General features: G+C 35.5%; 1 protein-coding gene across 2 annotated transcripts; it reads left to right on the top strand.

Moving 5' to 3' along the window:
• Nucleotides 1-442: 442 nt before the first annotated feature.
• On the top strand, nucleotides 443-12,065 carry LOC110929356 (serine/threonine-protein kinase-like protein CCR2). 2 transcript variants are annotated; one of them, XM_035987533.1, is made up of 10 exons: nucleotides 443-560; nucleotides 787-1,012; nucleotides 2,748-2,872; nucleotides 3,384-3,481; nucleotides 3,565-4,094; nucleotides 9,570-9,733; nucleotides 11,002-11,057; nucleotides 11,152-11,281; nucleotides 11,583-11,729; nucleotides 11,837-12,065. In XM_035987533.1, the coding sequence occupies exons 2-10, from the start codon at nucleotides 844-846 to the stop codon at nucleotides 11,864-11,866; spliced, it is 1,449 nt and encodes a 482-aa protein (XP_035843426.1). In that variant the 5' UTR covers nucleotides 443-560; nucleotides 787-843; the 3' UTR covers nucleotides 11,867-12,065. The 2 variants fall into 2 exon arrangements, with proteins under 2 accessions (XP_035843426.1, XP_022028200.1); XM_022172508.2 differs by lacking the exon at nucleotides 443-560 and having other exon boundaries at nucleotides 574-1,012.
• The last annotated feature ends 799 nt before the right edge of the window (nucleotides 12,066-12,864 follow it).

The following is a 12,864-nucleotide window of genomic DNA, read 5'->3' as shown; positions in this document are numbered from 1 at the left end:
AATATTTAGTGTTCTGCGTAGAACCTTCCCCTATATAGTATAAAGTATATATATACAGATATAATCCAAAAACGTTAAGTTCAAGAAATCTACTAAATCAAATTTAGTAAAGGGCTGTTTGACAATTTCTGAATGGTTAAGTGCTGAACCAGTAAGAGATCTGAACATTTAAATGTTGAACCAGTAAGAGGTTGAATCATTAAGAGCCGGTATAGTGCTTAACCGTTCAGAGGCAAATGTCTAACCAATTCAGATTAGAAGTCTTAACCATTGAGACTCACTATAATGCTTAACCATTCAGAGTCAAATGTCTGAACCATTTACACTTCTGCTCGTGAAACAAACAGTCTGAACAATTAAATGCTGAAATCTAAACCATTAAGAGCCCCGTTAAGTACTAAATAAAGAGTGCTCAAGTTCAATACACATACAACTTAATTCAACTAGTCATATCAAACCCGGGTGGCCTAAGTATCATCCTTATTACCTACCTGATCCTTGGTAGAAATTGCAAAGTTTAGGATCCATCTACAAAAACATTCGCTACGTCACTAATTAAGGTATGTTTACACAGGTTACCACAACTCTAAGAATCTAGAATCTAATTCAAAATAACAATCAACAAGAAACAACCTTAATACCAACGTTTGACGGTTATACCAATTCAACTAACACCCATAATAACAACCTCGTTTCCAAAAACCCAGATTCATTAACATTTCCAAATATTCAATGTTCCATCACTGACATCACTCCAAATTTTAATAATCACAAATGGGTTCACAGTCGGAATATTCAACTTCCTTGGAATCATCTCCGGCAGGAGAGACTGTGATTGTGGTGATGAATGGGAATAAGGGGAAAGGAAGCCTGGATGCTTTAGAGTGGGCGATTAAGTATATCGTTGGCCCGAAAGATACGGTTGTCGTTCTCGGAGTCTTGCCGGAGATCGGAAAGAAATCGAACCCCTCTTGTTTGCCTTTTCACATTGGAATTGGAAGCTCCGGCATCTGTAAGCTTTTCTATCTTTTATACCGTGTAGACGAGTCAAGCCGCTTGAGGTGGACTAGCTTGAGCCAAACTTAAATGAGCTTGTGGTTAAAAATAAGTTGTTTTTTAACGGGCTCGAGCACCAGCTTCACGTGTCGCGATCGCTTAGGCTCACTAGTTGTGTATAAATTTTATTTAATTTACTAAGTATACTTTTACATAATAAATATTATTGTATATAAACGATGATGAAAATAACTAAATAATACATGTTATATATAAAAATTATAATTATAGATATATATAATTTTTTATTAATTTTTGTACATTAGTTAATTATTAATAAACAAACCAAGCAATAGTCGAGCTCGAGCTTTAAAAATGAAGCTCGAAATGAGTGGAGCTTGAGTTCGAGCTCTAGTAAGTTAATCGGGGCTCGGATTGGATCATTTAAACCCTACTACTGCCCAAAGTTCACCTGAAATGACGAGTCAGTTTATGAACAACTCTTGGTCAACACTAATTATTTTGACTTTTTCTTAAACAGTCAAACTTTGCAATTTTGATAGATCATTAATGAAACATGTATCTTCCAAACCTATCTGTAATTTTAATTTTTACTTCTTTAGCTCACTTCAACAATAGTTATGTTTATTAATTTGAAAGTTGAAAGTCAAAAGTTGATTCTGATTGACCTACACATTTTTGTTAAGATTTTGAGACAAAAGTTTGATGGTTGATTGGGATTTAGGTGGTCCCTCTTTGGGGGCATAATGGGCAGTTTGTAGGAAGCAACTTTTGTAGGTTTGGGCCAATGTTGTTCGTATCCTATACCATATTACATGGTTTAAAAAATCAAAAGACAAGGCCGGTTTAACCATTTTGGTGATCTAAAGCGTAGTAAAAATCCGAGGCCCTTGTGACTCATTGTTTCTTCGATTTAAAACTAAAAAAAGTTTACAAACCGTCTTCATTTACCCGGCCTTGGACCGGATTCGTACTTAAAATTTCTATTTAACATTATAAAGTAGCAAACTAATTTCAATTAGAAACTAGCAAAGCAATTTTAATAAAGAAAAAAAAAACTAGCAATTTCAATTAGAAACTAATTGTTTCTTCAATGTTTTGGAATTTCCGGTCTATTGAGTGTATTCTCTCTTCTGGAACAATTAATTTTTGCAGCCACAAACTCTCAAAAACCCTGGAATTTTTAAAAAAAATGGAGGCCCTTATAAAACGGAGGCCCAAAGCCCTAGCCTCAAAATACTTGGGCTTGGCCGGCCCTGGTCAAAGACTTACTATATGTAAATTTACATCGATTTGGAGACGGAGATATTGTATCATAACCTTCAAGAGATATGGTAAGCGCGTGAATCCCCTCTAGCATAGGCGCTTCCACTTTGCCTTAACCCCTTGAAGCCACCTGGTCCACTGTAACCAGAGCATTGTCGGTCCCGTGAGTTTTCAATAACGGGTTCTCATGGTCACAAAAAATTAGCTTAACCTCACCTGGATTTAGAGATAAGCGATGCATTGTATTAAGTGTGTTTTACGTTATACTAGTCTAAAGTAAAGTAAAAATCTTCAAAAATGATAGGGTAGAAGTTTTGTGTATTTATGAACACATGAACATCTATCAAAGTTGTAATTTCTAATCCCTATATGTTGCAAACCTTATTTGTGGAACGTAAATTGGCAACATATATTGTAACTTGTCGACGAAAATACTCACAAGGCATGCGTGGACTATAAATCAGATATAAAACTCGAGTTCTCAAACAACGAAATGACATCATCAGAACTCCATATAGAGATCGAGAGAAAGAAGAGAGAATACCAAAAATTTCTGGAGCCCTACTACCACCATTGTAAGAAGAGAGAGGTTTGTCTTTTTCCTTTTATAGAGAACTTTGATCAGCGGTGGCAAGATGGGTCGGTCTCTTGGTTAGCGGGTCAAAACGTTGCGGGTTGAATTGAGTAATTTTTTGTATTGGTTGGGTTGGGTTGGGTTGACACAAACGCTTTTGTACATTTAAAAAGAGATGTGAATAACTAATGTGCTAATAATAAGTATTTTAATAGTATTGTTACAATAATAATCAAGATCTTTGAACAAAACAACTTAGGAGGTTTTTGCATTCAAAATAGACTTTTGAGTACCTTAACCTGTTTGACCCGTTTGACCCATTCTCTTTTTAGCTGAAATTTGTTAACTTGACCCGGTTGATGTAAATTAGAACCCAAATTAATCCATTTGTAGCTAAAGTAAGTGATTTGTACACTATCAAAATTGATATGCACATCACAAGTCGAATCCCATAAGTAAACAGATCAAAATTATCCACCTTTAGTTTCGAACAATAATAAATGGGAATCAATCTTGATCCATGCAGGTGAAGTTAGATATAAGACTGGCTGCAGGGCTGGAATCCAAGAGTATAACTATCGAAGAAGCACAGAAGCTTGATCCTCGATGGATCGTGTTAGACGGGTACTTCATACTTGATTTTCTTTTAATTTCCTAAGTTTTTTTTTTTTTTTTTTTCTTAAAAATAATTGTTTTTGAATTCTCAGCTACTTCAAGAGAGATAAAGAATACATACACAAGCATGTAGACTGTCATGTGGCTTTGTTGAAGTCAAAAGGAGTAGCAACCTTAATCCCATCAAAGATCACAGATCCAAAGTGTGAAGAATGGCAAATTGTTTGTAGAAGAATAGATGATCATGCGTTGACCGCCGTTGACTTTGTGGAAGAACCACATTCGCCAAAACAAGCTCTAGCATCGCCTTCTTCATACGGATTGTCATGGAGAACAGGATTCCAGAGAACTTTCACTCTTGGAGAGATTGAGGAAATTACAAATGGATTCAACAATGTCATCCTTAAGGATCATCTTAGGATAGCTTACGGAGGTGTCTTTGGAGAATCTCCTGTTACTGTTATTTGTTTCCCTGCAGATGATCAAGCAGTTTTTCTTCTCAAAATCGCTTCTCGTGTTCGCCATAGAAGTATCCTGAGTTTAATTGGTTACTGTTGCATTGGTGATTCGGTCTACTTGATCTGTGATTGTCCACAAGGTTCACTTGAAGCTTGCTTGTTGTGTAAGTCTCTTTTTCGTAGACTTGGTTATAGACACCGAAGTGGGCGACTGGGCGTTTTGGGTTACAGGAAAAGTAGGGGTGTAAATGAGCTGAGCCATTCGAGATTGGTCGCTAGAAGCTCAAATCAAATTTAGCTTAAACGATCTCGAGCTTATATTGCAAGCTCAAGCCTTCATATATCGAGTTTGATTAGGCTCGCGAACTTAGAGGAGCCTAAATAATATATATCCCTAAACAAGCCGAGCCTGACCTCTCTTAAGTTAAACAAGCGTTTACACCCTAGGATAATAGTGCACATTTTAACATGAGAGAAACAAGTCAGGGTGAGATGACCCAAACCCTCTAAAAAGTCAGTATATAATATGTGATATATGATTCTAAAAACTATTTGATTTTAGTAAATTATAAGGTTTAGAAGGGTTGTAAACACTAGGGGCGTTAAAAAAATCTGGATCCGAAACTGAATCCGAAATATCGGTATCCGAAATATATCTGAAATTCGGATATTCGAAAATCAGATAATCCGAATTTTCGGATTCGGATGTTTATTTCTAAAAATTTTGGATAATTGGTTTATCTGATATCCGAAAACTAAAAGAAATATTAAATATATATTATATGAGCACTATGTTTAGTTTGAAATATATTAAAAAATAGTAACATCCAAAAATAATATATCCGAAATTTCAGATACAGATTCGGATATTAATATTCACTGTCCAAAATTTTTGGATGTTCGAAAACGAGATAATCCAATCCTGAACACTTACATCCCTTTGCCCCTTTCTTTCTAACATAATTCTTTCTATTTTACCTGATACAAATGACATATAAACCAAGGGTGAAGATATGATAGGAATTTTATTTGGCTAAGAATGCTAGAAAGTGATCTTGACCATCCATCTAGTTAATCAAGGGCTAAGATTAAATCAGGGAAATTAAAGGGAAGAAAAGAGGCGTGTGAGTTTGTTTAGGGGTATTCTAGTCAATCAAAGGCAATAGTTTCTCTCTCCTTCAATTCCCCCCATTTTTTAAACGTTAATAACTCTTTCATACGACATTATTTTTTTATAAAGATTGCACCAAAAAACGAGCGTTTTTTTATCTTTAAAACGAGTATACTATTGCTATATTTTCGAAAAAAAATTTTGAAAAGCGTAAAACGCACTGGAAAAAAAAAACCTAAAAAATGACATTTTTCTAAAACGCAATGCACCAAAAACACAAAGAAATGTCTTATTTGTAAAATGCAATGGCCAGAAAACACAAAGAAATGTCTTAATTCTAAAACGCAATAGCCTAAAAACTCAAAAGAAAGTGTAGTTTCTAAAACGCAATGGACTGGAAACACAAAAAAATGTGTTTTACCTAAAACGCAATGCACCAAAAAACACAAACACATGTCTTATTTCTAAAACGCAATGGACAGAAAACACTTAAAATGTCTCTTTTCTAAAACGCAATGGACTGAAAACACATAAAAATGTGTTTTACCTAAAACGCAATTCACCAAAAACACAAAGAAATGCCTTATTTATAAAACGCAATGGCCAGAAAACCCTTAAAAATGTCTCATTTCTAAAACGCAACGGCCTAAAAAAACAAAAGAATGTGTTTTCTGTAAAACGTAATGGACTGAAAACACCTAAAAATGTGTTTTACCTAAAACGCAATGACTAAAAACACTTCAAAAATGTGTTTTTCTAAAACACAATGACCAGAAAACGCATAAAATGTCTTAGTTCTAAAATGTAATGGCATAAAAACACCAAAGAAAGTGTTCTCTCTAAAACGCATTGAACCAGGACAATAGTTTTGTCTGTGAATTGTCTGAACCAGGAATGCAGTTCTAAAACGCAATGGCATAAAACTTACAGAAAATTTACAGTTTTCCAGAAAATTTGTCTGTGAATTGTCTGAACTACGAATGCAGTTTTCTAGAGGCAATTTACAGAAAATTAAGTTTTCCAGAGCTCAACCCCAGCCAGGGGCTCTGCCCCTTAGACCCCGCCAGGGGCTGCCGCCCCTTGGACCCTGCTACCAGGGGCTGCCGCCCCGGACCCCCGCCAAGATCGTAAAACGCAATGACTAAATCAAAAACCCAGATCGTAAAAATGAAATTAAAGAATTTCTTACATGGATCGAAGTCGGTTTCTTCAACAATTGATGAAATTTGAATGATAGAAACACTTATCAGTGATCGAATCGAACGAATCGAGTGGTTATCTTCAAAATCACGGGAAAAACGAGATTTTGAATTAAATTAAACTGGGTTTTCTTAAAAAAAACTGAAGAACACGTTGATCGGTGTTTGAATCATTGATTAGTGATGAAAATCGCACTATAATATAGAGATTATTAAGATAGAAAGTGAAGAAATGGTTGAAGATGGTGGGTTTTGAAAATGGTGGGTTTTGAAATTACTGGGGAGAAGAAGGAAGAAGAAAGGATATGATTGACTAAAATACCCTTCCTCTTTATTTTAAATTTTGCCACATCTTCCTACACTTTCTAGCCAAAATAAACTTCCTATTTGATCTTTTCCCTATAAACCAAATTGATCTATTTATAAGTAAAGGTGCGAAATTTCTATATATCTTAAAATGTTATGTCGGTGCATTTTCATGGCCACCCCTAAGCTTTCAACATATTTCATGTTAGGTCCCTTATATTATTTAAGTATAATATTAGGAACAAGGTGTGTCATATGCATATAAACTCAAGTCATGTGCAGAAAAACTCAAGTGCTTGCATGTATTAGTGGGTCATATGCATACATAAACAATAAAAAAATGTTGGTATAAATTTGAGGTAGTTTACATTTACCGCTTTGAGTTTCTAAAGTTCGAGTTTACTCCTTGTGTTAATTTATTTTTAAAAACAAGCTTTTTACGTGGGTATTTTTATGTACGCGTTGGTATAAATTTAAAGTTGGTTTATGTTTAGACGTCAACTTTTTCTTGGAAACGAGTCAGCTCAAGTATAATACGTTTTCGTGCTTAGTTTATATACTTTTCCAGTTGATCTACTTTTTGACGTAAATAGTGTACCAAATCGAGTGTCGTTAAATATAATACATTTTCATTCGACTATATAAATTTGAGTTACTTTACGTTTCTACCACTAGCAATGCAAGACGAGTAAAATTACAATTATATTATTGTTGTTATTGTTGTTGTTCTTGTTGTTCTTATATATTTATACTAAAAAAACATTGTTGTTGATGTTTACACCTCCCAATTTTGGTCCTTTCGCTTTGCAAAAACACAGTGGCGGATCTTGACCTAAAACTCAGCATGGGCCGACAGTAAAGAGACCTAAATTTTTTTTCCCTCTCGCTATGTTCGGGTTTTTTGTTCGGGTCAACAATCCAATTCAGGTCGGGTCAAACCAAAATGTTCGTTAAAATTATAAGAAAACATTTTTTGCGAAGAAACAACTATCTAAAATACTAGTGAAACTATGAAAGTACAAGAATAAACTTGATTACCTTGTTACAACTCCGCCCGGCGACCTTTGAGATTCTTGAATTCATCAATTATGGAGTTCGTATCAAAGCTTTCAACAATCTCCTTTTCTATGCAAACTACCAAGCTATTTGCAAGAAACTCATCTCTCATCTTGTTGCGAAGTCTATTCTTGAATAATTTCATTGCTGAAAATCCCCTTTCTGTTGTTGCAGTAGAAACAGGAAGCATCAAGATTAGGCGAACGACTCGATCAACTAAATAGTATGTATTCCGTTTCTTAATTTCCACAAGACTTTCACAGAGACTCCCAAGAGTTGAGACACCACCTAGCTTGGGATTCGTGGTCATTCAATGTTAATCTCTTTCGACATCAAAGTCGGGGGGGGGGGGGTGGGGATAGTGCACGGTCCTCCCAACCGCCGGAGTGATCTCACTCCGAGAGCCGCTACCCGACCAAGCTAGCTCCGCGGTGACTTCCCCATGCCAAGTTTTTACCCTGAGCGACATATGTCACTCCCAAGACTCGAACCCAATACCTCTGGGTAGAGGTGGGTGTCGGTGGCCAACTGGGCTATTCAACTCCATCGCCTATTCATTGAATCTGCTATTCAACTCTTGTATATGTGTGTCCAATGTAGTTGTAAACAAGTCTACTCGATAAAAGTGTTCGATAGTAACTTGAAGATCATTTTTACGAGGCCGAAACCGTGAAGAAGTATAAGGAGCGTTCATATTCGGCATTTCGACTTGATGTTTTTTACAAAAAAAAAGTAACTTCAGCAAGGAAAGAATCCCATCCATTCTTTCTAAACTCGATGAAACTAACTCCATGGCATTAAGAATATCTTGGGATTTCTTCTGAATTTCTTGAGAAAGTGTCTCGGTTTTCCCCGTTACTTCCTTCATCAAATGAAGTATAAACACAAACTCGAAATTCTTCAAGTGAACAAACTCTGCATCAGCATTATCCCCTGCAAAAACACTCATGTTTGCCTTTGATGTGAATGTGTTTCCTTTTTTCCTTTTGTGGTTTCTACTTTTTTAAAGCTATGCAAAAACACTCATGCCTGCCCCTTGATATGAATGTGTTTCCTTTTTTGGTTTTGTGGTTTCTCTTTTTTAAAGCTATAATAAGCGCTATTTGATTACACATGTATTTTTCTACATACGTTTTATATTTTTTTGGTACGTTATGTTATAACTATATGGTGTAAATTCGATTTATTTTACGTTTTGATTCAACCACAATGTTTATATAATCTACATTAAGTTGAGTTGAGTATGTTGAAACATGCATTCTCATATAGTTAAGTCATGACATAACGTTTGGATTAATTTATTCGATATTTGCAACGGGCTCGCGGCGCATCGCCTGTGAGTCATATTACTAGTTGTCACTAAAATACGGGTAAAAGATCAAATACAAATACCCTTATCATACAAAACGTATGAATAGGGTGAAAAGGTAAAAAAACGTAGTGACATTTTCGTAATTATTTACTCGTAGAGTAATTATCAAAATTACCCTACAAATGATCTTGTAGGGTAATTTTGTAAAATGTCGTTGTAGGGTAATTTTGGTCTTGTAGAGTATCATAATTACTCTACAAATGATCTTGTATGTTAATTTTGATCTTATAAGATAATTTTGATCTTGTAGGGTAATTTTATAGAGTATCATAATTAGTCTACAAATGATCTTGTGGAGTAATTTTGAATTGTTTGTTGTATGTTGTTTGATAAACTTGCAGAGTAATTTTAATACACTTGTAGAGTAATTTTAATACACTTGTAGAGTAATTTTGATAATAACCCTACAAGATCCTTTTACAAAATTACCCTACAAGATCATTTGTAGAGTAATTTTAATAATTATTCTATGAGCAAATAATTACGAAAATGCCACCGTATTCTTTTTGCTTTTTCATGTTTTTCGTAAGTTTTTGTACTATAAGGCTCTTTGTAAATGAATTTAACTCCTAAAATAAGATGGTGAATTTTGTAGGTGACCAGGCAGCAACAAAGCTTTTGTGGAAAACCCGGTGGGATATCGCTCTAGAGATCGGTACAGCCATTGAGTACCTCCATGAGGAGTTCGTAGATGGCTCAATTGTAAATCTATCCATTTGTTCATCTCACGTTGGACTTGGTGGTAGCTCGTGTGGCATGGTAACCGTAACATCACTTTATATTTGTGCGTAGTGGTTAGATGTGGAAAAATGGGCGAGTTGATCGGATTTTGAAGTGGGTCACCCGAAACGCTTTTTGTCGGATTTATATAAATTTGGGGAATTGGCCTGTAATAATCTCAACTAGACCTTATTAGTCATTAATAATACCACCTCAGAATATTCCCACACCAGTCCCACCTTTCACATATTTTTCCTATAATGGTCCCCTGTTAAAAAACTTAACGGAGTTAAGCTTTTTTCCAAATTACAAACAGATTTTTTATGGCTTTTGATCAGAACGATGATACGAGTCCATTGATGTAAAACGTACTTCGCAATAGTGCTCCAAGTGACTTGATTTTAGTTAATTGGAAATTTAAACACCTGAATTGAAGCGCCGTTTTCATCGTTGGGACCACCGTTTCGATGCAAGTTTTATATCAATGGGCTCGTACCGTTGTTCTAATCAAAAGCCCTAAAAGTCTGTTTGTAATTTGTAAAAAAAACTTAACTCCGTTAAGTTTTTTTTAATGGAGGATCATTGTAGGAAAAATAGGTGAAAGGTGAAACTAGTGGGGGAAATATTTTCTGAGGTGAGATTATTAATGGCCAATTAAGTTTAGGTGAGATTATTACAGGCCAATTTCTCTATAAATTTTTAAATGGGTAATTAGTGATTTAAAAGGTTATTTTTGCATTATTAATAATACACTTTTTGAATTTTTGACACAATACAAACTCAACAAAGAATTCGTAGGTTTTGTATTAGTCTAAACAGGTTAGAGTCAATTTTGGGTTAAAGTCAATTTCGGGTTAAACCCGAAAACACTTTAGCTAAACGGTTCACGGTTGGCATTTAGAAGCTAGTTAGTTCACGGGTTTACCCCTTTGTCAGATTTATTTTTATATTTAAAAAAAATATGTTTTATGTCGAAGTTTAAAAGATTATATAAGAAATAAGCACTAGGTTTTATAGTTTAATGTAATTATTTTTTGTTATTTGTATTTTTGGTTGTAAATAAGTGATTTTAAAAATATCAAATTTTATGGGTGAAACGGGTTGTGTTAGTGTCAACTCGTGAAAACTTGTGTCATTTGCGGGGGTTCGTGCTGCCACCACTTTTTAGGTATAGGTGAAATTTTAGGGTTCTCGACGGAACCTGCAAACACATTGAACACAACCCGACTATACACATCGATAAATTGATAAAATATTGCAATGTGATTGGTATACTGAAATTTATATCTTTAATGGTGATGTCAAAGCTATGTATCTATGAACCAACAATAAAGCAGTTGAAGCTTGATGATGATCCTATGAAGTAAGAATGTTTTGAACCAAATATCTTGCAATTTCTGATAAAGCATACTGTTTTGAAGAACAACTGATGAGATATGTGTTTTTTGTGAGTCAAGAAGCTCGGATATCGACAAAAATGAATACCTTAGAGCCGATATAAAAGATTACGGGGTTCTCTTGTTAGAGCTCATATCAGGACAGAGTAGGCGACTGTTCGAGAAAGATGGTCAAAGCCTCGTTGATTGGGTAAGGTTCCCATCTCAGTAATTAGAGGTAGTAATTTTGACCCACTAATATATTGGGTTGCGGGTTCAAATGTTCAACCTGAAAACACCCCTTAAATATATTCATGTCAAAAAGACGAGCCCTAACCCGCACTCACTTGAAATTGTGTAAGCCCAATCCGACTCCTTTAACCCATTTATCTAAACGTGTCAAACAAATTTGACTCTTTAGCCAACACGATATGTAGGTCGATATGTTTGTAGTTCAAGCAACAACAAACTCGAACAAACCACTTACAATCCTGATGCTTGTTTGAACTCAGGCATTACCGCTTCTGGAGAAGAATTTATTAAGCCAGTTGTTCGATCCAAGGTTAACCGAGCCGAGTGATTCTCAAGTGGCTCATATGGCTCGAGCCGCATTGGCATGTCTAAAGAACGGCTCGAGCCCATATCTTAATATCAGTAAGGTAGGTCTGTTTGTGGTCTGTTTGTGGTCCATTTGATCTTGTATGCAATTGCAAGTTGCCTTTTAATTATTTCTTGTTAATAATTTAAAGATATAAATATTTTGTAGGTGTTGGCAATTGTACGGGGCGATCAATAACGGGCCCTCATGAATCCAGAGTAATTATTGTGTAACGCCATTAACGGGTAATGGCTCAAATTTGGTGTTTTGAGCTATTGAAGAAAAAACAAAAGGGAATAACGCCGTTAAGTTGGTTTCTCCATCATTCGTAGAGAAACATTGAACGATATTTAATTATGTAACTAGATTAAGGATTATTAAATGCTTTAAACCATAAAAGCGCTTATCTATAATCTCTTCATCAAAGTAGAGGTGTAAATGAGTTGCTAAGTCAAGCCGTTCATGAGCTACTTGAGACCGGTTCATTAAAACCTCACATCAAGCTGAGTTTAATCGAGCTCAAGCCTACCTAAACATAAACATGTTTAATAAAGATGTTTGAGTCCGAACTTCATTTATCACGTTGAAGCTAACTCGCGAGCGTAGACGGATCTATTATTTATAAAAATTTTATTTAATACATTAAACATATATATATATACACACACACACTAGCAGGATGCCCGCGCGATGCGGTGAGAGCGACACATCGTATTGCGATACTCGTTTTTGGTAGTTTCTTATTCATATAATATTTATTGTAGCATTGATAGTTATACATGATAAGAGAAATAATCGGGTAATCAATTTCATTGTGTTGTGTTGTGCATGGTTCGGTCGGTTCGGTTATTATCCTCAATCGAAGCCGAAACCAAAGTCATCGGTTAGTCTATTTTATTAACTAATAGGTTTTCGGTTAATCACTTCGGTTTATTCGATTAAATTGACGGTTTTTGTTTGGTTCTTTTAATTTAATTTAATTTTTTTAACGGCAAGAAACGACGTGCCAGCCACCATGACATTGGGTGTTGTGGCCAAGGTCGACTACTCGACCGCCGCCAGCCCCTTGGCTCTCCGAGATGCACGGAAACCCGACCTCCACCCTCCCGAAGGCACGACAGTGGAATAATCGGTAAAACCTCGCCTCCCATCAAAGACGAATCATCACCACCCGTATTCGCCCTTCACCAAGATGT

This window comes from Helianthus annuus, chromosome 3 (genome assembly GCF_002127325.2).
Source record: "Helianthus annuus cultivar XRQ/B chromosome 3, HanXRQr2.0-SUNRISE, whole genome shotgun sequence".
Classification (NCBI taxonomy): Eukaryota; Viridiplantae; Streptophyta; class Magnoliopsida; order Asterales; family Asteraceae; genus Helianthus; species Helianthus annuus.
Note: the sequence above shows the minus strand (reverse complement) of the source record. Positions and strands in the feature narration are given on the sequence as shown.